This window comes from Geotrypetes seraphini, chromosome 3 (genome assembly GCF_902459505.1).
Source record: "Geotrypetes seraphini chromosome 3, aGeoSer1.1, whole genome shotgun sequence".
In the NCBI taxonomy this organism is placed as follows: Eukaryota; Metazoa; Chordata; class Amphibia; order Gymnophiona; family Dermophiidae; genus Geotrypetes; species Geotrypetes seraphini.
Window position 1 is genome coordinate 12202212 of NC_047086.1, and position 26533 is coordinate 12228744.

Here is a 26533-nt window from a genome sequence, read left to right on the forward strand (position 1 = left end):
AATCTGTTTCTCTTTTAAGATGACAGTTTGACAAGACAATCCTTTATCTCCAGTAAGTTTTATTGGTGAAGAAGGCAAAAGGGCTATTAAGCATGACCACCTTGTCTTGGCTCCTGGCTATGGCAGTAAACCATGTGATTAGAACAATGTGTAAAACCCGGTTGGAAAATATCAGTAATATGGATTTATACTCTACTCTTTACCCAAACATGCTGCATCAGTCTCAGCAAAAATGTATCCGAGATGACCCCCTCCACTGATGCTGCTTGAATGCTTTGTGCTTGCCTTTGCTTCCTGAGGGCAACACGCCACTGTGATAGTCCAAAGCTTTCTTAGCCAGAATACTGGAATATCTGATAGGGCTAAGCATATTTCTGAAGGTGGTACAAGCAGCAGCAGTCAACTCACATATCCAGCCATCAAGAAGTGTGCATCTAGGTCCTAGCTAGGTACGAATGGCAGATTCTTTCACAGGGTGCCTCCTGATAACGAGCTGGACGCAAAACCTGACTGAGGGGGCAATGTCTCCAAAGCAGATAACTTTGCACATCCCATGATACTAATGAGGAGAGTGTGGAGTAGTGGTTAGAACTACAGCCTCAGCACTCTGAGGTTGTGGGTTCAAATCCTGTGCTGCTCCTTGTGACCCTGGGCAAGTCACTTAATCCCTCCCCCATTAGATAGACTGTGAACCCATCAGGACAGATAGGGAACATGCTCAAGCACCCAATTTGTAACACGTTCTGAACTCCTTTGGGAGGACGGGCTAAAAAAAACAAAACAAAACAAAAAACCAAATAAATAAATAAATACTCCTAAGCCAGGGTATGAGAAATATGATCTGTTTCTCAAATATACCGCTAACATTTGCCATTCTACTTGTATCATAGGTTATGTTTTAACAACTCCAGAAAGACGGTCTCTCTGGCACACAGCAAGTGCTCAGGTAAGTGTTAGGAGTAAACCTGAGAGGCAGAGCAGAAGCTATGATGTGTGGCTTAGGAGTGACATTCATTGCTGTCATGGTACTTCCAAAACCTTGGAGACATTAGCCCCGAGTCACTGATTAGAGTCCAATTTAGAGCTTATTGCTCTTGCTGGTCTGCATGTCTGTAATCACGGAAGTGGGAATATGACCCTTCGTTACTAGGATTTCCATTATACTTTATGAGAGCTTCTAGCGATTGCTGCTTTATCTCACCACCTTCCCTGAGTAAAATGATATAAAAATAAACTTTGGGATATGTTTTGGTCAGAAATGGTACACATTCATACACGTTCTATGAGTCAGCTGAAAACAGCTGTAATGAAGGGCCCTGGCAAACAGGACCATCCTCTCATCTGCCCTATGATGCGCCTTTGAGCTGTAAGGGCAGCATTGGCTTTTGAAAGCACTGCAATATTTCAGCCAAACATTTTAAATAGATAACCAGTCTTTTTCTTAGCAAGTACGACTGAAAGAACATACGGGACAGATGAAATCCTCAAAAAACAATTTAAAAACTCAACAGAACTTGCTATGGTTTGGGTTAATTAAACACCATTACAACAGTACACCCATCACAGGTGCAAACACCTCTTGAAACCAGTTAAGGCAACAAACGGCAAAGCCAGGGATTACAGGAACTATGTATCCCTCCAGCTGGAATATATGTAGGAAGTTACAGTCCTGAGTTAGGCGCTAACATAAGTTAGCTTTTTTTTTGCTTGTTCAAGGTGCATAGTGAAGCCATTAAAGCTAGCCGCTGTCTCTCTGACAAGCCGAGCGCTGCTGGGAGAGAAGCACCCCTGCTTGATACTGAAATTTCTTCTTCTGATCCTGCCACAAGGTCAGAGGTATCCAGAGAAAAGTTTGCTCACATATGTCATGTCTTTCTGATCCACTAATCAGTCTTGGGATTACAAGACTAAAAGTTCCCAGCGCTGTGTCAGCTTGTCCTCACTGGCAGTGTTCAGGATCACATGTTTTTGATCATACTGCACACCTCCTGCAAAGACCAGAGAGAAGAAATTAAATTAAAGGACGTATAAGCCCTGAGCAGGGCAGGCTCACATTTATCTGCAGCTCCAAAAGGCTCCCTTAAAATTAGAACTGGAATGATTCTGAATAAAAAAGGTCAGTTTTGGCTTCTCAATGGCCACAAATTTGGTCTTGGAGAATGAGATGTACAGTGTCAGCATCTATGAGACAAACTTGGTTCTTTTTATTACATAGAGCTTTTTGGACCCCAGTTCGTTTACAAAAGTTGGATAGCTCTAAATCTAATAGATGCTGGCACTGTAATCTTGAAGTAGGGACATTGGATCATCTAATTTTTTATTGCCCCTGCATTAGGAATTTTTGGAATTCAATTTGATCTCAAATAAATTGCTTATTGGAAAATCATGTGGAAATTTCATATGCTACTGTTTTGTTCGGTATGTCTATGAGGAAAAAAAGTCAATTCTCAGCACATAACAATAACCTTTTGATGATGACGGGTGTTAACATAGTAACATAGTAACATAGTAGATGACGGCAGATAAAGACCCGAATGGTCCATCCAGTCTGCCCAACCTGATTCAATTTAAAAAATTTTTTTTATTTTTATTTTTTCTTCTTAGCTATTTCTGGGTGAGAATCCAAAGCTTTACCCGGTACTGTGCTTGGGTTCCAACTGCCGAAATCTCTGTTAAGACTTACTCCAGCCCATCTACACCCTCCCAGCCATTGAAGCCCTCCCCTTCCCATCCTCCTCCAAACGGCCATGCACAGACACAGACCGTACAAGTCTGCCCAGTAACTGGCCTAGTTCAATCTTTAATATTATTTTCTGATTCTAAATCTTCTGTGTTCATCCCACGCTTCTTTGAACTCAGTCACAGTTTTACTCTCCACCACCTCTCTCGGGAGCACATTCCAGGCATCCACCACCCTCTCCGTAAAGTAGAATTTCCTAACATTGCCCCTGAATCTACCACCCCTCAACCTCAAATTATGTCCTCTGGTTTTACCATTTTCCTTTCTCTGGAAAAGATTTTGTTCTACGTTAATACCCTTTAAGTATTTGAACGTCTGAATGGAATTCCCTGTGTCATATTTACAAGATGGAAAGAGCAATTGCAATACAGAAAGGAAGTTATAAAATTTTTTTAAAGATATGGAGACCGATGGTTGATTTTTGTAGTGAATAGGCATCATTTTTCTTTGATAATATACATAGTGGGGTGGAGGGATTGGAAGATAAGATGTAGCGAAATTGAAATTTTGAAGGAATATGATAGTTTTAATGATTGTATAGAGAGATGGGAGGGGGGAGGGTTTTTAATTAATTTACATATTAAGAATATAATGTATGATGTTCAAGTGTTATATGATAGTATTTCATGTTGTTCTTTTTGTGCACTTGATGTAAGTTTGAAAAAGAATAAAGAAATTTAAAAAAAAAGGTCAGTTTTGGACAATCTGGGTAGGATGCACAAAGGTCTGACACTATAGTAAAAAAAGCACAGTTACTTACCGTAACAGTTGTTATCCAGGGACAGCAGGCAGATATTCTCAACAGTGGGTGACGTCACCGATGGAGCCCCACAGCGGACAGCCTCGAAAGCAGACTTGCTTGAAGATCTTTGTAAGAGCTTCCGAGTGCTGTACTGCGCATGCGCAAGTGCCTTCCCGCCCTAGTTAGGACGCGCATCTCCTGTGAGGAACCTCAGTTCAGATAGCTAGCAAAGAAGCCAACCAGGGGAGGAGGGTGGGTTGTGAGAATATCTGCCTGCTGTCCCTGGATAACAACTGTTACGGTAAGTAACTGCTTTATCCTAGGACAAGCAGGCAGCATATTCCCAATAGTGGGTGACCTCCAAGCTAAGCATAATGGGATGGAGGGAGAGTTAGCAAGTTAAGAAAAAAGATTTTGCAAAACAGATTGGCCAAAATGGCCATCCCTTCTGGAGAAAGTATCCAGACAGTAATGATATGTGAAAGTATGAACCGAGGACTAAGTGGCAGCCTTGCAGATTTCCTCAATAGGAGTTGATCTGAAGAAAGCTACAGACGCTGCCATAGTTCTAAACTCTGTGGCCCTGCAGAGGGAGACCAGCCTGAGCATAGCAGAAAGAGATGAAAGCAGCCATCCAGTTGGAGATGGTTCGCTTCGAGACAGGATGCCCCAACTTATTTGGATCGAAGGAGATGAAAAGTTGTGGGGCTGTTCTGTGAGGTTGACTGCGTTGCAAGTAGAAAGCTAAGGCACACTTGCAGTCCAAAGTATGGAGCGCCATTTCTCCAGGGTGAGAATGAGGCTTTGGAAAAAATGCTGGAAGAACAATAGATTGATTGATGTGAAATTCTGACACAACTTTAGGTAAGAATTTTGGATGAGTACGGAGGACCACCTTGTCATGGTGGAAAACTGTGAAAGGTGGATCCGCAACCAAAGCTTGTAACTTACTGACTCTTTGAGCAGACGTGAAGGCAATCAGGAAAACTACTTTCCACGTAAGGTACTCGAGATGAGCCTTATCAATTGGTTCAAAGGGAGGTTTCATCAATTGAGCCAAGACAACATTGAGATCCCAGACCACTGGGGGTGGTTTAAGTGGTGGATGAACATTAAAAAGTCCTTTCATAAAGCGGGAAATCACAGGATGGGCAGACAGAGGTTTTCCATCAAGAGGCTGATGAAAAGCAGCAATCGCACAGAGATGGACTCGGATAGATGTAGATTGAAGTCCAGATTGTGATAAGTGAAGTAAATAATCCAAAACAGAAGCCAAGGAGGTAGACATTGGCTCCATATGGCGAGTGGAACACCAAGCAGAAAATCTAGTCCATTTCTGGCCGTAACACTGCCGAGTGGACGGCTTTTTGGAAGCAACCAAAATATCTTGTACAGACTGAGAGAACTGTAGAGACTCTGTTAGGTTGAAAGGTACCAAGCTGTTAAGTGTAGAGACTGCAGGTTGGGATATAGCAAGGATCCTTGACTCTGAGTAAGCAGAGAGGGAAAAACTGGTAGAAGTAGAAGGGAGTACCACGGTTGTCTGGGCCACCAAGAAGCTATCAGAATCATGGTAGCATGTTCTTTCTTGAGTTTGACAAGAGAATTGAGAATCAGAGGGAATGGAGGGAAGGCATAGAGAAAATGACCTGTCCAATCCAGGAGAAAAGCATCTGCCTCGAGGCGCTGGGGAGAATATATTCAAGAGCAGAACTGAGACAGCTTGTTGTTGAGGGGAGACGCAGAGGTCTATCTGAGGGGTCCCCCATTGAGCAAACACCTGACGTAGAGGCGAGGAATTGAGTGTCCCTTCGTGAGGTTGCAGAAGACGACTCAATTTGTCCGCCAGACAGTTGTGCTGACCTTGAATATATGCAGCTCTGAGAAAGATGTTCTGATGGATTGCCCAATCCCACAGCTTCAGAGCTTCTTGACAAAGGGAGTGAGATCCTGTACCTCCCTGTTTGTTGACAAAGTACATGGCAACTTGGTTGTCCGTCCAGACAAGGACTACGTTGTCGTGAAGAAGGTGTTGAAAAGCTTTGAGAGCATTGCAAATCGCTCTGAGTTCCAACAGATTGATATGACAAAGACGGTCCGCAGGAGTCCAATGACCTTGGGTACGGAGTCCGTCGAGATGGGCTCCCCATGCGTAGGTTAATAAATCTGTTGTGAGGGAGATTGTGGAACAGCAAACCTCTGGAAAGATTGGAAGAGAGCATCTACCAGTGGAGAGATTCAACAAAGGAGTTACTGTAATTTGTTGAGAAAGCGGGTCGGTAGCTTGTGGCCACTGAGATGCCAGGGTCCACTGAGGTATGCGAAGGTGAAGTCTGGCAAAAGGAGTCACGTGAACTGTAGAAGCCATGTGACCAAGCAGAACCATCATTTGTCTTGCTGAAATTGATGTGAGATGAGACACTTGATGGCAAAGGCGAATTAGGGTATCCCGACGTGGTGGAGGTAAAAACGCTCTGAGCTGGACAGTGTCTAGAGTGGCCCCAATGAATTGGAGAGACTGAGATGGGGTCGGCTGGGATGTTGGAAAGTTGACTTCGAACCCCAGACTTTGGAGGAACATAATAGTCTGTTGGGTCGCTGCAATAACCCTTTGTTGAGAGGGGGCCTTGATAAGCCAGTCATCCAGGTATGGAAAAACTTGGAGACCCTGGGCACGGAGGGCTGCAGCCACCACCACCAGACATTTCGTGAAGACTCTGGGGGATGAGGAGAGTCCAAAAGGAAGAACTCTGTATTGCAGATGAAGATTCCCCACCCTAAATCAAAGATATTTGTGAGAGGCTGGATGAATTGGGATATGAATGTAAGCCTCTTTGAGAACCAGAGAACATAGCCAATCGCCCTGATCCATCAGGGAATATAAGGTCGGTAAAGATAGCATCCAAAACTTCTCTTTGACTAGAAATTTGTTGAGGGCTCTGAGTTCCAGAATGGGTCGCAAATCCCCCGTCTTCTTTGGGACTAGAAAATAATGGGAATAAAAGCCCATGTCCCGTTGGTTCAGAGGAGCCTCCTCGACAGCTTGAAGGAGTAATCATCAGTGCAGACATGAAAACTGCCAATCAAGTGGAGAAGGCTTCATCTAAGGCAAGGCAGATGATGGGTTGTATTAATAGAAGTTTCGTCAGCCGGAAGCCTGAAGTCATAATGCCATTGTACAGAGCCATGGTGAGACCTCATCTGGAATACTGTGTGCAATTCTGGAGGCCACATTACCGTAAAGATGTGCTCAGAATTGAATCGGTTTAGCGGATGGCCACCAGGAAGATCTCAGGGCTCAAGGGTCTCTCGTACGAAGAGAGACTGAACAAATTGCAGCTCTACACTCTCGAAGAACGTAGGGAGAGGGGAGACATGATTGAGACATTTAAGTACATCACGGGACGTGTCGAGGTGGAAGATGATATTTTCTCTCTCAAATGACCCTCAGGCACCCGCTCAAACTCAGGGGCGGGAAATTTCATGGCGAAACCAGGAAGTATTTCTTCACGGAAAGAATGGTTGATCATTGGAACAAGCTTCCAGTGCAGGTGATTGAGGCCAGCAGCATGCCAGACTTTAAGAATAAATGGGATACCTATGTGGGATCCCTTCGAGGGTCGAGTTAAGGAATTGGGTCATTAGGGCATAGACTTAAGGGGATGGGTCAGTAGAGTGGGCAGACTTGATGGGCTATAGCCCTTTTCTGCTGTCATCTTTCTATGTTTCTAAGAGCCTGAGCTGCCTGAAGAAGGGGAAGTTGCAACAAATTGAAAGGACACTCTCTTTGAGGGCGATCTGGAAGCACCTGAAGAAAGTGAAGTGAGTATCCCTTCCAAAGGATGGTGAGAACCCAGAGATCTGAGGTGATTATCTCCCACTGGTGATAAAATTGGTGAAGACGACCTCCTATGGGCAGAAGAGAATTTTGATGCAGGGAGGTTGGCATGCTCAGATTGGGCATGTCAAAAAGACTGAGCTGGTTTAGTCGCAGCAGGAGTCTGAGCCTTCTGCTGTCGTCATTGTTGTGGAGACCTTCTAGGCGGAGGCCTGGAGAAAACTGGCGTCGTTTTTTGGGGATAACGACGCGGTGGTTGCTTGTATAAGTTTCAAGTTTATTTGTTCTTAATGAATCGCCTATTTTAAATTACTAGGCGATGTACAATACCATAAAAAATACAAATAAAACACTAGTGTCAACATATAAACTAACTTTTGTTATGCGATAAAAATTATCATACAAAAATACATACATATAAGAAAATATTAGTTATGGGTGAAAACATACAAGAGTGGTGAGGACAAATAGGGGGGGAAATTACAATCTTTAGACAGGAAAGAGAGAAACATAAAAGGGAAGAACACATAGGAGGGAAGTCTAAGTTTATCAGTTAAAAAACAATTATTAAAATATTAAGAATCATAAGCATCTTTAAAAAAAAATGTTTAGTGTTTTTTTAAATACGGCTAAATCTTTTAATTCTCTAATAAATTGAGGTAAGAGATTCCATGACTGAGGGGCCATAATTGAAAACATGTCGTGACGTCTGATACCTATAACTTTCAACGAAGGAACCGAAAGAAGGTTAGAAGAGGTTGAGCGGAGTGATCGTGTAGTGTTGTAGGGGATTAGCCACCTATTGATAAATTGTGGCTCATTAAAATTTATGGCTTTAAAAACTAAGAGTAATAATTTAAAAGTAATGCGGTGGCTTACCGGGAGCCAATGAGATTTAATTAACAGGGGGGTGACGTGATCATATTTTTTTGCATTGTAAATTAATTTCACAGCAGTATTCTGTATTAATTGCAGCCTTCTTTTTTCTTTTTGTGTGATATTAATAAGGAGAGAGTTACAGTAGTCTATTTTGGAGATTATTAAGGAATGGATTAGAATATTAATAGATTCAGGTTGTAGGAACTTGGAAAGTGAGCGAATTAAACGTAATTTATAAAAGCACGTTTTAACAGTGTTACAGATATGGTCATGATAAGTAAGTTTATCATCTATCAAAACGCCTAAAATTTTTATAGAAGTAACCAATTCTAATACAGTATTATTAATGGTAATTGGAGAAGTTAATTTTGTATCTCTTTTCCAGGCAAAGAGCATTGTTTTTGTTTTTTTGAGATTTAAAGCTAATTTGTTTGTGAAAAGCCAATTTTTTATTGAGACAAGTTTATTATTGATACATGTAATATCATCCAAGTTTTCAGGGTCTAAAGGATGAATAAGTTGTATGTCATCAGCGTATGCAAAAGTTGTAAAACCTAGAAACTGAGTTAAATTTAGAAGTGGAGAAAGGAATATATTGAAAAGAAGGGGGGATAGTATTGAACCTTGTGGGATGCCGTAATTTGAAGAATAAATTTTGGAAGTGTTATCATTAAAGCTGATGACAGAAGAGCGATTTGAAAGAAAAGAAGAGAACCAAGCCAAAACTTGGTCTTTAATTCCAATTGAATCTAGTCGATCTAATAATAGATCATGGTCTATGGTGTCGAAGGCGGCAGTTAGATCTAGGGAGATTAAAATTACCGATTTATGGTGATCGAGAAAGTAGTGGATGTTATTGGTCAAACCTATCATGGTGTATTCTGTACTGTGGTACTTTCGAAATCCAGTTTGGTGTGGGTGAAGGATGTTGGTTGTTTCGATGAAATCTGAGAGTTGTTCGAATACCAGTCTCTCAGTAAGTTTTGCCATAAAAGGAATGTTTGCAATAGGACGATAATTGGAAATTTCATCTGGAGTAACTTTAGGATCTTTCAAAATTGGAAAAGTTATGGATTTTTTCCATTTCTGGGGAAGAGAGGCCGTAAGTAAACTGTTTTGTATTAAAGATAGGATGAAAGGACCCAAACACGAAAAAATTTTTTTTAAATAGAATGGCGGTATTATTCATCACGAGTACCCTTTAGATTAATTTTACGTAGACTGAGTTCAATATCATTTATTGTTGGGATTTTGAATTTGGAACATTTGGATGTTGGAATAGATAAAGCATTATTGTTATTTAAAGGTTGAAAGGAAGTGCCTGGTTGAAATGTATTTCGAACAAGATTTAGTTTAGTGGAAAAATAATCTGCAATTTCTTGAGCTGAAAGAGAACATTTTTGAGTAGTATTATTTTTTGCTAAGGGGAAACTGACTTCACTAAAGAGTATAAAGCTGATGGATTTTTTGCTTCAATAATTTTTTTATTATAGTAATTATTTTTGGCTTGATTAATTTTTTGTTTGTAAAATGATGCGTGTTCTTTGTATTGTTATAGGTTTCTGGTAGATTTATCTTTTCTCCATTTTCTTTCCAGTGATCTCTGCTGTAGTTTCAAAAGCGAAAGTTCTTCGTTATACCAAGGGTGAAATAGTTTGCGATATGAAATAGTTTTAGATAGTAAAGGAGCTTTAGTATCAACGAGATCTTTTAGTGTGGAATCCCAAATTCGTAATTGTTCGTCGAAAGAAGAAGAATAGAACGTTGTACTAATAGAATTAAAGATGGTGGTTACGTCGTTCAATTCAATTTTAGAGAAGTCTCTGTATGAAATTATTTTAGGAGTTTTAGGTAAAAGGTCCGAAATAATTTGTTGAAATGTAAAGTTACATGATATAAGATAGTGGTCAGACCAAGGTATTGGATGAATTAGAGGCTCAGAATATTTAAAAGATGAGATTTTGGGTACAAATATCATATCAAGAGTGTGCTTGGCAGTATGAGTTGGTTGGTGAATAATTGTGGATAAGTTAATAGAGTTAATAAAGGTAAGCATGTCCTTTGTAATTGAATTTGTTTGATCTTCAAAATGAATATTAAAGTCACCTAAGATCAGGGAATGGGTAGAGGCTGTGCAATGGTCAAGTATTAAATTTTGCATTGTAGAAATATTATTTTGTTCTATAGGAGGAGGAGCGTAAAGTAAAAGAAGGTCAAGTTTGAAGTAGGAGGAGTCTTGGGCTTCAGGTGAATCAAGGAAGCAAAAGAGCGCTCATGTTCAGAAAGGCGCTTTGTAGCAGCTTCAATAGAATTATCAAAGAGTTCATTACCTTGGCAAGGCAAGTTCGCTAGACGGTCCTGTAGATTGGGATCTATATCAACAATGTGGAGCCAGGCGAGATGATAAGAGACTTACAAGATAATGTTAGAGACTTACAAGATCATGAAGGGCATAGATAGAGTAGAGAGGGACAGATTCTTCAAACTTTCGAATAATAAAAGAACAAGAGGGCATTCAAAAAAGTTGAAAGGGGACAGATTCAAAACGAATGCTAGGAAGTTCTTCTTTACCCAACGGGTGGTGGACACCTGGAATACGCTTCCAGAGGACGTAATAGGGCAAAGTACGGTACTGGGGGTCAAGAAAGGATTGGACAATTTCCTGCTGAAAAAGGGAACAGAGGTGTATAGATAGAGGATTACTGCACAGGTCCTGGACCTGTTGGACCACCGTGCGAGCGGACCTCAGGTCTTACCCAGCAGAGGCTTTGCTTATGTTCTTATGGCTACTGCAAAGGCAGAAACTCTAGAAGAGAGCTCAAAAGCATCGTATGTGGCTTGCAGCATGAAGAGTCGAAGTTGAGACAGAGTTCTGATGATCTGTTTAAATTCAGAAAGACTTTGTTCCTCCAGAGCTGGATAGAACTTAGGCATCAATTTGAGGAAATGGTTAAAATAAGCAGTGAAAATGTAGTTATAATTGAGAATTCTGTTAGCCATCATGGAATTCTGGTATAACCTACGGCCAAACTTGTCCATTGTATGGCCCTCCCTGCCTGGAGGGACCGCAGTGTAAAGCTTAGATGGATGAGCTTTCTTTAAAGAAGATTCCACAACCAAAGACTGGTGAGACAATTAAGATTTCTCGAAGCCTTTGCAAGGTACTGTGCGATACCTAGATTCCAGCTTAGATGAAATGGCTGTAATGGAATAAAGAGTTTCCATATTCCTTAAAAAAGTTTGCTTCAATACTGAAGTCATAGGAAGCCTCAAGGTCTCCTTGGGTGGATGAGGCAGCTCCATGTCGGCCAAGTATTCAGGTGTATATTTGGAATCAGAGTGAAGATCCAGTTGAAGAGCTTGTCCCATGTCGAAGACTAACCTGGCAAAAGAGGCAGATTTCAAGGTCGAGGCACCTTCCGGAGAAGAAGTGCGAGACCGAGGAACTACTGAGTAGGACAGAGAAGCCTCTCTGGAATACTGAGACAAAGGTTCAGAGTCCAGGCGCACAGTGATTGAGGAAGCTGCACTACCTGCGTGAGGCGAAGTTAGTGAGTGTTTGCGCTTCAAAACCCTCGATGGTGAGGTCCCCGGGGTTTGAGGAACAGAGTGGGTCGAGGCAGGAGGAGAAGACTCCCTCGGAGGTGGTCTCGATGGAGGAGTCCTCGACCTTGATGGACTTTGAGGAGAAGCAGCCGGTGTAATAGCTTTGCGAGACTTATGTTTAAATTTGGAAGAAATCTCAGTAGCCTTGGATAAACGAGGCATAGAAGTCTTAGTATCCAGAGAAGGCAAAGGTTTCTGTGGCAGAGATATCGCCTGAGGAAGCTTGGAAGCGAGATGCCTCGAATGCCTCGAGAGATGCTTCGGTCGAGGTGTAGGAGACAGTGTCCAAGGAGTAGGTGAAGAGTCACTGGATAAGAACCGGCGAGGCTTCCGAGGCTTGCCTCAAGGTGCTTCGACAGGAGTCCCAGACTGCTGCTCAGGCTGGCTCGAAGGAAGTAGGGTCGAGGACGGAAGGAGTTGAGCCATGACTGAGGAAATCTGAGTGGTCAGAATGGCTTTTAACATGTCCTCAAACATAGGCACAAGACAAAGGGATCAGGTCTCGAAGTTGCAGCAGTGCGCTCCAAGGAGGGCGACCTCATGGATGAGTATTCCCGAAGCTTGGAGGTACGCTTAGCTGGAGGTCTCGAAGAGGCTGGCAGGACCGCGGATACGGCCTGGGATGCCTGAGACTCTGGAGGCTTCTTAGGAATGGTACCTGAAGGAGAGACAGGAGACTTACCCGTCGAGGACGACTTCAGAGGAGCTGCCGGCGAGGCCTTCAAGACTGAAGATGTCGAGGTCTTAGTGGAGGCAGAAGCTGGCATCGAGGTCGAGGACTTAGATGTCGAGGCCATCCCCGAAGCCAAGGTCGAGACCTTCTCAGACGGTTGGTCCATAGTGCCAAAAAGTTGGAGAAACTTGACACAGCGTCGACGAAAGGCCCGAGGTTGAAGGGTAGCACAGCGCAAGCAAGTGTCGGGGCAATGTTCAGGACCCAATCAAACAATACACCGACTATGGGGATCGGTGACTGAAATGGTCTTGTTGCACTGGCTACACTTTTTGAACCCAGTAAGAGGTCGGGACATAGAAAAAACAAAGTCCGACGTACTGAACGAGGTGAACGGCCAGGCCTAGGCCAAAAGGCCACTGACCGGAATGAAGAAACAAAAAACCGAGTAAACTCCTTTATTTTTTTTTTTTTTTGAAGAACGAATGGAAACGCAAGCATAGCGACTTAATAATCCTATATAATAAAACCCTAGAGCGCGCATGCGCTCTTGAAAAATTGTGATCCCTGGCGCCGTGTTTTCTGATCCGTGGCCGCATTCCATTTTAGAACGCGGCCAGGGATCACTCTGGCCACTCCCCTCCTCACTCACCAACCCGAAGCAAGCTCCTCACCAACCGGAAGCAAGCACCTCACCTCCTGCCCTCGCTCACCGCTGCTGCTGCCGCTGCAGCTGATTCTTCTCTTCGGGGCAGCCTGTGATCGTGGCCAGCTTTGGAGGGCCTCGCGGGCCGCTTTCCGGCCTCGGTGGCACGTTCCCTCTGACGCACGGGATCGCGTCGGGAGGGAGCGTGCTTCCGGGTTGGGGAGCGGCCTGTGAGGTTCGCTGGGGCCAGCCACTACGATCGCAGCCTGGAGCAGGCCAGAAGACGCCGGGATGCAGGGAGGGTAAGCAGGGGAATCAATACAGGGGGCCAAAGGAAGAGGGAAGGGGGGCTGCTTTGGGGGGAGGGGTGTGCTGAGGGGAGATAGAAGGGGCCATGGAGAGATAGGGAGAGGGAAAGGGGGCTGTTTTGGGGGGGAGGTGTGCTGGGGACAGACAGTTTTGCTCTGGGGGAACACAGAAGGGACCATGAAGAGACAGGGAGAGGGAAAGGGGGCTGCTTTGGGGGAGGGGTGTTCTGGGGGAGACAGAAGGAGCCATGGAGAGATAGGGAAAGGGGGCTGCTTTGGGGGAGGTGTGCTGGGGACAGACAGTTTTGCACTGGGGGAAGACAGAAGGGGCCATGGAGAGACAGTTAGGGAGAAAGGGGGCTGCTTTGGGGGGGAGGGGTGTGCTGGAGGCAGACAGCTTTGCTTGGGGGGGGGAAAGACAGAAGGACACAGACAGCGGCCAAGGAGAGAGAGATAAAGAAACACAGACAGACAGACACACATATATTCTAGCACCCGTTAATGTATCTATTATTATTATCTATTATCTTAGGTGTTTATATACCGCCTCTCAAGGTTATCTAAGCGGTTTTACAATCAGTACGGGCTTAACGACTAGTAAAATAATAAAAAGCCGCGGTGAGAGAAGGCAACGAAGGCTGCAGAGCTGAAAAGAAGAGGATTTCTTGGCTCCGCGGAAAACGTTGAACTGAGGTTCCTCACAGGAGACGTGCGCCCTAACTCAGGCGGGAAGGCACTCGCGCATGCGCAGTGCAGCATTCGGAAGCTCTTACAAAGATCTTCAAGCAAGTATGCTTTCGAGGCTGTCCGCTAAGGGGCTCCGTCGGTGATGTCACCCACTGTTGAGAATATGCTACCTGCTTGTCCTGGGATAATACCATGGTAGGAGCGATTTTTTAATGGCAATGCTCAGCACAGTAGCATGCAAATTATATGCATGCTATTCATGTGGAGAATCATTGGTCAAAGGGGGAATGAGCTATGCCTGGCGCTTGCTCAGAAGTGCAATTGCTAGGCACAGTTCCTCTCTATTGTCCCTGCCCTAATCAACCAGCTGTTCATGGCTTCCTTTGCCTGCTCAGCCGCTATCAACTAAGCTAGCAGGGGAAGCCCCCATAAGACCTCAGTGGTAGTTCATACACTCAATGCAAGTAATTGAACATACCTTACAGATGTTTATCATTAATCAAAAGCCTCCAGACACCAACCAACTATAACCTTCTAATACATCAATTGTGCTGTGAAATCTTTATAAATTTGCATGCCATTAGCTTACTACAGCAAGAATAAAGCCAACCAAAACTGGCCCAAAATCCAGTGCATTTTTACCCGATACTAAAACTCCCTATGCTGAAACTGTTGCCATGCAGAAAGCCCATCCTCCCTCTCCCCAATAGAAAACCTGCCCCCTGGGCTGCTCACCAATTCTGCCCTCCCCCCACCCACCTTTAGAGCCTTGGTGGTCTAGTAGCCTCTTCAGGGCAGGAGTAATTCTAAGTTGCTCCTGTTCCTGCCCCTGCCAGCTACACAGTCAAAATGGCTCCTGAGATTGCCGCAGGAGATTGGAACTGGCATGGGCAGGAACAATCTCCAGTCTTGCAGATGTAGCATCCATTTTCACTGCAGAACTGGCTGGGGCAGGAGCGACTCAGGACTGCTCTTACCCTGAAGAGGCCACTAGACCACCAAGACTCAAAAGTTAGGTCCAAGAGGGTGGAGTTGACTCTTTCATTTGTGGCTGCATTTGGGTTTTTGGTTGTCCTCTAGCCTACAAGCTATATACAAATGCAGCATCCAGGGCAACTGCTAAAGGAGTCTAGGTGGATACTAGCATCACTGTTGCTAAGTTGGTTACTTGCTCTCAGCTGGTAACCAGTGTGAAGTTAATCAGCTGTCTCTGATGTTTAGATTTACAAAGGGAAAGGTCCTTAATCTCTGAAAGCACGAACTGGAGTGGGATGTCCTGGTGAGGAAACTGTCTTTAAAGATGGGGGGCTTTTACTGGTGTTCCTTTCATACGAGATGAAGAGTGAGGTGGTGAATTATAGAACCTTTCTTAAACAATTGAAATCATGATTGTTTCCTTGTGGGGATAACAACTGAGTAGGAGAATGAAGAGGGTTTGCTGCTATTTTGTTTTTCGCTTTGTACACTATTTTGGGCATATTTTGATACATGACAACCATTAATAAAGCCAACCCACTTGATCTTTCCCTCTTTTTGCATTTCTTTCCAATATTTTTCCACTTGGTGTTCATTTCTTCTAAGGTCTTACCTTTTACGTCTAACACAAGGTTGGGCTTGAACCGGCTATAGATCTTGCTGTCAGGGCTGATGCTCCAACACTGGCTCTCGCTGTTCTGCTCCAAGGACAGACCAAGCTTGGAACCTACAGCCATGAGGGCTCCCGAAGCAGCCAGGCAGCATTCTTCTGCTATCTGTTGTCCATGAAGAGGGGGAAACAGGATCAGCATATAGTCATGGTGTAACACATAGCACTAAAAGGACAATTCTATAAAGTAAATGCCACAATTTATCTGCTCATTACACATGTAAATATGTAGAATAGTAGCATACATGCACACAGGTGAGCTAAGTGCTATTCTGTAATTACATGGTTATCTAGCACAGTGTGCATTTTCAAGGAGATGGATTCTCAACTACAGTGCCCCCTATTGCATTCAGGTATCTGCATTTATGCCAGCTTTATGGCCTAAATGGCAGGCAAGCTGGTATTCTACAATGGAATCTAAGTGCCTAAGTTCCACTATAGAGCAGGTTCCTAAATAGAGGCACCCACTTACAGAATTGTCCCCTCTGTTCATACACACACACATACACTATTAGACTATATATAAATTGTACAGCAAACCCATACACTGATTCCCAAGAACACAAGGGTAACATAACATCATCGTAAATGATGGCAGATAAAGACCTGAACAGTCTATTCACTCTGTCCAACATGTGCGGCACTGAAACAGCTTCAAAACTTGGGAGTGCGGTTTAAATACCAAGATAGAATAGGCAGCATTTTTCTAATTAATGATCTCAGGGTGGGGGAGGAAGATATTTTATGTATAGAAAGAATTTCAAGTGATGTGTATGATTCAATTGATGTAATATTGTGTACTTGATGTAGGATGAAAAAATGAATAAAGAATTAGAAAAAAAAAAATTAATGAGCTTTTTTTGTGTGTTAGAAATTTGGAACTGTTCAATTGGTTGGTAAAAGTTAAATCTTTTTTTTTTTTTTTTTTAAATCAAGAAACAGTCAAAGAAACAATACTTTGGCCCAAGAATTTTCTTTCTAAACAGAAACGATTTACCTAATCCTACCTTACACTCCCCCAATCCTCCCCTTTCCTATATTTTATACCTAGTGTAATAGTGCCATCTTCACTCCCTTACCCTCTACCAAAACCCCTCCCTATGTATCCCCCTCTGTCGGTATAAGTAACCCTCTTTATTGACATAACATAACATTGTGCTTATTGACCGCGTAACCAGAAGTTCAATGTGGTTTACAAAAAGTTATAAAAGTAAACATGTTACATGAAATAAAATGATTCATTAAACAGTCGAATATTTAGAAAAAAGATAGGTCTTCAGTTGTTTTCTAAAATGGCCATAGGAATGGGTAGTAAGCATCAATATTCGGAATTCGTTGTCATGAAGAGCTGCCTGAGATGCCAAAGTATGATTAAGAAATTTCTTACTCCTGCCACCCTGGACAGATGGAACATTAAACAAAGGATGAGTTCTTCTACTATGTCTGTATGATGCTAAAGAAAATCTATTGACTGAGTAAGAAGGAGCTGCACCAGAAACAGCCTAGTTTAAACAATACCCGGGCCTCCATTGACAGCCAATGCAATTCACAGTAAAAGTTATATAGACTGCTCACTAAACCCTCCCTAATCCTACTTACCAAACTCTTCACTCCCTTCCCTAACCCAGAAATCTCCAGAGACACAAACTGTTCCATGTGACTGCATGCCTTATAGAGTATTCAAAATAAGGCTTCTACCTTTGTGGGATAAAGATTGAAGATACAGATTCTACACCCTTAGAAAGTACTGTTTATGTTTATAGGATCCTCTAATATCGTTCGCTTCCCATTGATTCAAGGAGAAATTAGGTTCTTACCTGCATATTTTCTTTCTTTTAGTCCCTCCAGTCTGGCACAGAAAAGGATGGATGGATGGTGGAGACCGAGACATTGACTTTTGGCTGTAGTACAAGTGGGCTGGGCAGTTCCATCTACAATCAGTTTGGTGAATAGCCATGCAGGAACTAAGAACTGAAGAACTATAAAACACCAACTTCACTCCCAAAAGGAGATTATCAAGTAATTGTCAAGCAAAAACACTGTTGGATACTGATTAGAATACGAACATAAGAACATAAGAAGTTGCCTCCGCTGAGGCAGACCATAGGTCCATCCTGCCCAGCGGTCCGCTCCCGCGGCGGCCCATCAGGCCCATTGCCTGAGCAATGGTCTATACCTATCTATACCCCTCAATCCCTTTTTCTTCTAGGAATCTATCCAAACCTTCTTTGAAACCATTTAAGGTTTTCTTGTCTACAACAGCCTCTGGAAGCGCGTTCCATGTATCCACCACCCTCTGAGTGAAAAAGAACTTCCTAGCGTTTGTTCTAAACCTGTCCCCTTTCAATTTCTCCGAGTGCCCCCTTGTACTTGTGGTGCCCCTTAATTTGAAAAATCTGTCCCTGTCTACTTTTTCTATGCCCTTCAGGATCTTGAAGGTTTCTATCATGTCTCCTCTAAGTCTTCGCTTCTCCAGGGAGAAAAGTCCCAACTGCTTCAATCTGTCGGTATATGGGAGATTTTCCATTCCCTTTATCAGTTTAGTTGCTCTTCTTTGTACTCCCTCAAGTACCGCCATGTCTTTCTTGAGGTACGGTGATCAGTACTGGACACAGTACTCCAGATGCGGCTGTACCATTGCACGATACAGCGGCATGATGACTTCCTTCGTCCTGGTCGTAATACCCTTCTTAATGATACCCAACATTCTGTTTGCTTTCCTTGAGGCTGTGGCGCATTGCGCCGATGCCTTCAGTGTTGCGTCTACCATCACTTCCAGGTCTCTCTCCAGGTTACTAACCCCTAGTGGTGTTCCCCCCATTTTGTATGTGAACATCGGGTTCTTTTTCCCCGCGTGCATGACCTTGCATTTCCCCACGTTGAAGCTCATCTGCCATTTTTCGGCCCACTTTTCCAGCTGCGTTAGATCCTTTTGGAGATCTTCGCAGTCTTCCCTGGTTTGAGCCCTGCTGTATAGTTTGGTGTCATCTGCAAATTTAATGACTTCACACTTGGTTCCCGCCTCTAGGTCATTTATGTAGATATTGAACAGGAGCGGTCCCAGCACCGACCCCTGCGGAACTCCGCTCGTGACCCCTTTCCAGTCTGAGTAGTGGCCCTTTACGCCAACCCTCTGCTTCCTGTTTGCCAGCCAGTTTTTGATCCATCGGTGGACTTCCCCTTGCACCCCGTGGTTCCATATCTTTTTAAGCAGTCTTTCGTGTGGCACCTTGTCGAAGGCTTTTTGGAAGTCAAGGTAAACCTTCAACAAGGACCCCACAGCTCGCCAGCTAAGCCAGACAAACCAAACACCACTGCTTTTACTGAACTCCCCAACAACCCAGACAAAAAGATACCGCAGAAAAAAACCCACGTACTTTTTGTAAAAAGACAACAAATAAAAACGACAGGGTGGGAATAGCCAAGCAGAAAACCACTAGGCTGAAAACCACAACATCCCAACTCCACATGAACATGGAGAAAAGAAAAGAAAAAACACTGTTGGATACTGATTAGAATAGGAACCTTTCAGAAATGCTCCACAGTTTGCCAGCTAAACCAGCTGAACCAAATGCCACTGCTCTTTAAACTCCCCAAAACAATCACCACCACCAACACCACCAAAAACCCGCAGGGAAACCTGTATTTCTTCACGAAAAACACCAAACAGAATGACAGAGTGGGGGTCTGTGCCGGTCTGGAGGGACTAAAAGAAAGAAAATTAGCAGGTAAGGACCTAATTTCTCCTTCTTTAGCGTCCCTCCAGGCGGCACAGAAACAGATGGGACATACCAAAGCAGTACCCATCATGGGTGGGACCCCTGAAGGGCTGTCACAAACACAATCTCACCGAACACTCCATCTCAATGCACCTAAACGTCCACGCGGTAATTTCGAACAAAGGAATAGAGAGAAGACCAAACCACAGCCTTACAGATATCCACTGGAGCCACAAGAGAAGATTCAGCCCAAGAAGCTGCTTGACCCTAAGTGGAACGAACCTTGAGAAATTCAAGAACAGGCTCCTTGATCCACTACACAATGGTAGCCTTGGAAGCACCATCCCCTCCGATAAGAGGACAAAAGACATAAGAACATAAGCGTCACCTCTGAATCAGACCATGGGTCTATCTCGCCCAGCAGTCCGCACCCGCGGCGGCCCCCCAGGTCGTGATCCTTCACCTAAAACATTTTATTCTCTATTCATTTAATATCCTGTATAGTAACCATCTAACTATACCCTTCAATCCCCTTTTCCTTAGGAAATCATCCAATCCCTTTTTGAAACCCAAAATCGTACTCTGCCCTACCGCCTCCTCTGGAAGCGCATTCCAGGTATCCACCACCCTTTGAGTGAAGAAGAACTTCCTAGCGTTTGTTCTGAAACTGTCACCTTTCAGTTTTTTTGAATGCCCTCTTGTTTTTGTTGCCTCCGCTAGTCTGAAGAATCTGTCCCTCTCCACCTTCTCTATCCCCTTCAAGATCTTATAAGTTTCTATCATGTCCCCTCTAAGTCTCCGCTTTTCCAGGGAAAAGAGCCCCAGCTTTTCTAGCCTTTTCGCATATGGAAAGTTTTCCATACCCTTTATCATCTTTGTTGCTCTTCTCTGGACCCTCTCAAGTATCGCCATAGCCTTCTTAAGGTACGGCGACCAGTATTGAACGCAGTACTCCAGTTGCGGGCGCACCATTGCCCGATACTGTGGCAGGATAACTTCCTTCGTTCTGGTCGTGACACCTTTTTTGATAATGCCCAACATTCTGTTCGCCTTTTTCGAGGCCGCTGCACATTGTGCCGCCGGCTTCAGTGTTTTATCCACCAAAACCCCCAAGTCCTTTTCTAGGTTGCCTTCCCCCAGTACCAACCCCCCCATTGTGTAGTTATACATTGGGTTTCCTTTCCCTATGTGCAAAACTTTGCATTTCTCCAAATTGAAGCTCATCTGCCATCTATTTGCCCACTCACTCAGTTTGTTTAGGTCTCTGTAGTTCTTTGCATTCCTCATCAGTTCTGACCCTACTGGAGAGTTTTATGTCGTCCTTGAATTTTATGACTTTGCACTTCATCCCTACTTCCAGGTCATTTATGAATATATTGAACAGCAGTGGTCCCAGCACTGACCCCTGCGGGACGCCACTCGTGACCCCTTTCCAGTCAGAGTAGTGTCCCTTTACTCCCACCCTCTGTTTCCTGTCCGCCATCCAATTTTTGATCCATCTATGCACGTCCCCTTCCACCCCGTGGTTCCAGTTTCCTTAGTAGGTGCTCATGGGGTACCTTGTCGAAGGCTTTTTGGAAGTCGAGATATACGATGCCTATGGGGTCGCCTTTATCCAATTGTTCGCTTATCCCCTCAAAGAAGTGCAGTAGGTTCGTTTGGCATGATCTTCCTTTACAGAACCCATGTTGACTTGTTCTCATCAGATTATTTTTTTCTATGTGCTCATTGATACTGTCCTTGATCAAGGATTTGGCCATCTTCCCCGGAACTGAGGTTAAGCTCACTAGTTTGTAGTTCCCCGGGTCGCCTCTCGATCCTTTTTTCAAGATAGGTGTAACATTCGCTATCCTCCAAGTCCTCCGGGATTACCCCTGTTTTCAAGGTTAGGTTGCAAATCTGCTGCAGTAACTCTGCTGTTTTGTCTCTGAGCTCTTTCAGTATACTTGGGTGGATTCCGACAGGGCCCGGAGATTTGTCAGCTTTTAATCTATCTATCTGTTTGAGTACGTCTTCGAGGCTTACCTCCATGCATGATAATTTTCCCCCTTGATTCCCTTTGAAGATTTTTTCCAGTTCCGGCACGTTGGATATGTCCTCTTTTGTGAAGACCAATGAGAAAAACGTGTTTAGTCTGTTTGCCACCTTCTCCTCCTCCTTCACCACTCCCTTGTCTTCCTCATCTAGAGGTCTCACCTCTTCCTTTGCCGGCTGTTTTCCTTTCACATAACGGAAGAATGATTTATAATTCCGTGCCTCTCTGGCAAGTCTCTCTTCATACTCTCTTTTTGCTTTTCTGACCATGCGGTGACATTCTTTTTGATGCTTCCTGTGCTCTTTCCAATTTTCCTCAGTTTTTATCCTTTTTTCCACTTCTGGAATGATTTTTTCTTGTCTCCTATCACATTCTTAACTTCATTGGTTATCCATGCCGGGTCTTTTGTCCGATTCTTTTTGGACCCTTTTCTAAATCTGGGTATATGCAGGTTTTGCGCTTCGTTTACCGTGTCTCTGAATAAGGTCCAGGCTTGCTCCACTGTCTGTGCTTTCCTGGAGCTGTTCCTGAGCTTATTCTTCACCATTTGTCTCACAGCATCATAGTTCCCTTTCCTGAAGTTACGGAACTCCTGGGTCCACTGAACATAATAACGAAGGATCCTATGGACATCCAACTTGTGCAGCTGCCTCTATTCCAAAGAGACCTCCTGACTACCCAAGACCGAAAGGACCACAGACTAGTTGTCATGAAATGGCAAAAACCACCTTCGGCAGAAAGGAGGGAACCGGCCATAGCACAACCCGCTCCTTAGAAAATTCCAGGAAGGGAGACCTACACGAAAAGGCCTGCAGTTCTGAAACATGTCTCGCGGAAGTCAAAGAAGCTGATAAGATTGGATTGGCATGACTAAGGGCAGGTCATGCCAATCCAATCTTATCAGCCTCTTTGACTGGGTGACAGGAAAACTAGACTTAGGAGAGTCTCTGGACATAGTGTACTTGGATTTCAGTAAAGCTTTTGACAGTGTCCCGCACCGTAGACTATTAAACAAGATGAAATCGATGGGGTTAGGTGAGAAACTAACTGCATGGGTCAATGATTGGCTGAGTGGAAGACTTCAGAGGGTGGTGGTCAACGGCACCCTCTCTGAGACATCAGAGGTGACTAGCGGAGTGCCGCAGGGATCAGTCCTGGGACCATCCCTTTTCAACATATTCATAAGGGACTTGACCCAGGGGCTTCAGGATAAAGTAGCACTGTTCGCCGACGACGCCAAACTGTGTAATACAGTAAGTGAAAGCAATCTCAAGGATAGTATGACGCAGGATCTGATCACGTTGGAAAACTGATCCTCGACATGGCAGCTGGGCTTCAACGCTAAGAAGTGTAAGGTCATGCATCTCGGCAGCAGAAATCCATGCAGAACATACACCTTGAAGGGAGAAGCACTATCTAGGACTTCAGAAGAACGAGACTTGGGAGTAATCATAGAAACATAAAAATAGACGGCAGATAAGGGCCACGGCCCATCTAGTCTGCCCACCCTAATGACCCTCCCCTACCTTTGCCTAGTGAATAGAGCCCACGTGTCGATCCCATTTGGCCTTAAAATCAGGCACGCTGCTGGCCTCAATCACCTGCAGAGGAAGATTATTCCAGCGATCAACCACCCTTTCAGTGAAAAAGAATTTCCTGGTGTCACCTCGTAGTTTCCCGCCTCTGATTTTCCATGGATGCCCTCTTGTTGCCGTGGGTCCCTTGAAAAAGAAGATATCTTCTTCCGCTACGATGCGGCCCGTGAGATACTTGAACGTCTCGATCATGTCCCCCCTCTCTCTGCGCTCCTCAAGCGAGTATAGCTGCAGTTTGTCTAGCCTTTCTTCGTACGGGAGATCTTTGAGTCCCGAGACCATCCGGGTGGCCATTCTCTGAACTGACTCAGTGCAGACATGAAGGCTGCCAAACAAGTAGAGAAGGCCTCATCCAAGGCAAGGCAAATGATGGGATGTATCAAGAGAAGCTTCGTCAGCCGCAAACCTGAAGTCATAATGCCACTTTACAGAACCATGGTGAGACCTCATCTGGAATACTGTGTGCAATTCTGGAGGCCACATTACCGTAAAGATGTGCTTCGAGCCGAGTCGGTCCAGCGGATGACCACTAGAATGGTCTCCGGACTCAAGGGTCTCTCATACGAAGAAAGACTGGGCAAATTGCAGCTCTATACTCTAGAGGAGCGCAGGGAAAGGGGTGACATGATTGAGGCATTTAAATACATCACAGGTCGTGTCGAGGTGGAAAACGACATTCGTTCCCAAGGGACCCTCGGTCACAAGGGGGCACCCGCTTAAACTCAGAGGAGGGAAATTTAGTGGTGACACCAGGAAGTACTTCTTCACAGAAAGGGTGGTGGCTCATTGGAACAAACTTCTGGTGCAGGTGATCAAGGCCACCAGTGTGCTCGACTTTAAGAATAGATGGGACATTCACGTGGGATCCCTACGAGGGTTGAGCTAAGGAACTAGGTCATTAGCATTCAGACTTAATGGGGTGGGTCAGTAGAGTGGGCAGACTTGATGGGCAGTAGCCCTTTTCTGCCGTCATCTTTCTATGTTTCTAAGTAATGGCCACCAAGAAAACCGCCTTAAGTGTAAAGTCCTTCAACATACAGGTGCAAAGAGAGGACAAATGAGCACCAAGAGAACCAAACTGAGATCCCAGGCAGGAACTGAAGGCCACACAGGTAGCCGTAGCAATTTCATAGCTCTCAAGAACTGATTCACATCCGGAGAAGAGGCCAAATGCTTACCTAGAAACATAGAAGATGACGGCAGATAAGGGCCATAGCCCATCAGATCTGCCCACTCTACTGACCCACCCCCAAGTCTACTATCCTAGGGATCCCACTCCTGGTGACAGGTTCCCTTGGCTTAACCCTCTAAGGGATCCCACATGGGCATCCCATTTGCTCTTAAATTCTTGCATGCTGTTTGCCTCGATCACCTGCACCGGGAGCTTGTTCCAAGGATCAACCATTCTCTCGGTAAAGAAATATTTCCTGGTGTAGCCATGAAATTTCCCGCCCCTGAGTTTGAGCAGATGCCCTCTTGTGGCTGAGGGTCCTTTGAGAAAGAGAATCTCTTCTTCCATCTCGATACGGCCGGTAATATACTTAAACGTCTCGATCATGTCTCCTCTCTCCCTACGTTCCTCGAGTGAGTACAGCCGCAAATTTTTCAGCCTTTCCTCATACGATAGATCCTTGAGCCCTGAGACTATCCTGGTGGCCATCCGTTGCACCGACTTTACTTTCAGCACATCTTTTCGGTAGTGTGGCCTCCAGAATTGCACACAGTATTCCAAATGAGGTCTCACCATGGTTCTGTATAATGGCATTATGACTTCAGGCTTCCGGCTGACGAAACTCCTGCGGATGCAACCTAACAACTGTCTTGCCTTAGATGAAGCCTTCTCCACATGATCAGCAGTTTTCATGTTTGCGCTGATGATCACTCCCAAGTCTCGTTCTGTTGAAGTTCTAGCTAAGGTCTCACCATTCAACGTGTAAGTTCTGCACGGATTTCTGCTGCCGAGGTGCATGATCTTGCATTTCTTAGCATTGAAGCCCAGCTTCCAGGTCGAGGACCAAAGCTCCAACAAATGTAAGTCCTGTGTCATACTATCGGGTGAATTGCCATCTCTCACTATATTGCATAGTTTGGAGTCATCAGCGAATAATGTTATCTTATCTTGAAGCCCCTGAGTTAGGTCCCCTATGAATATGTTGAAAAGGAGCAGGCCCAAGACTGAGCCCTGCGGTACTCCACTGGTCACCTCTGATGTTTTAGAGAAGGTACTGTTAACTACCACCCTATGAAGTCAGCCTACTTCGGAAGGCTTTAAACTAGGTAAGTTGGGGGAGGGTTCATACACACATACAAGGGCAGCAAGGATCCACCCTGGGGAAGCAAGTAAATCCCACACTTTCGAGCCTAAGGTAAGTGCCCATAGTATACACATAAAAACAGGAGACACACGAATGGGGATAGGCATCTCATCACAAATTTGGAGAGCAATGTATGTTAGAAACATAGAAAGATGACGGCAGAAAAGGGCTACAGCCCACCAAGTCTGCCCACTCTACTGACCCACCCCATCAAGCCCGAGTGCTAATGACCCAGCTCCTTAACTCGACCCTCGCAGGGATCCCACGTGGATGTCCCATTTATTCTTAAAGTCGAGCACGCTGGTGGCTCTGATCACCTGTTCCGGAAGTTTGTTCCACTGATCCACCACCCTTTCTGTGAAGAAATACTTCCTGGTGTCACCACTAAATTTCCCTCCTCTAAGTTTGAGCGGGTGCCCCCTTGTGACCGAGGGTCCCTTGGGAAAGAATATGTCATTTTCCACCTCGACACACAGCTTGGGCAACAAAATCCTGGAACTAGAAACAGAGATAAGGAATGCTGATCTTGACATAGTAGCGATATCCGAGACCTGGTTCACGGACTCGCATGAGTGGGATATGGTTATACCAGGCTACAATCTACTTCGTCGGGACAGAGAGGGCAAATTAGGAGGGGGGGTAGCACTATACACTAAGGATAATATCAAAACTACCAGGATCACAGAGATTAGATACACAGGGGAATCACTTTGGGTAAACCTGGCCAGAGGGAAAGAAAAATGCCTTTACCTCGGTGTGGTATACAGGCCTCCAAGACAGCAGGAAGACAAAGGCAAGGAATTGATTGAGGACATAGAGAACATCACTCTGCGTGGTGACACAGTACTGTTAGGGGACTTCAACATGCCAGACGCAGACTGGAACACCCTCTCCGCGACTACGAGTGGCAGCAGAAGAATATTAACCTCCATTAAGGGTGCACAACTCAAACAAATGGTATTAGAGCCCACCAGGGAAAAAGCAATACTGGACCTGGTACTCACAAATGGAGACAGTGTCTCGGAAGTATCAGTGGGAGACACGCTGGCTTCCAGTGACCACAACATGATATGGCTCAACCTCAGGATAGGCTTCTCTAAATCAA

General features: G+C 44.6%; 1 protein-coding gene across 1 annotated transcript in view; it reads right to left on the reverse strand.

Annotated features, from left to right (window-relative positions):
* Positions 1-1476: 1476 nt before the first annotated feature.
* Positions 1477-26533, reverse strand: part of CRYBG1 (crystallin beta-gamma domain containing 1) — a 419422-nt gene continuing 394365 nt past the window's right edge. Inside the window, 2 exon segments of the mRNA XM_033939447.1 lie at positions 1477-1988; positions 15708-15870. Of these exon segments, the coding sequence (XP_033795338.1) occupies positions 1900-1988; positions 15708-15870 (252 nt within the window). The 3' untranslated portion in view covers positions 1477-1899.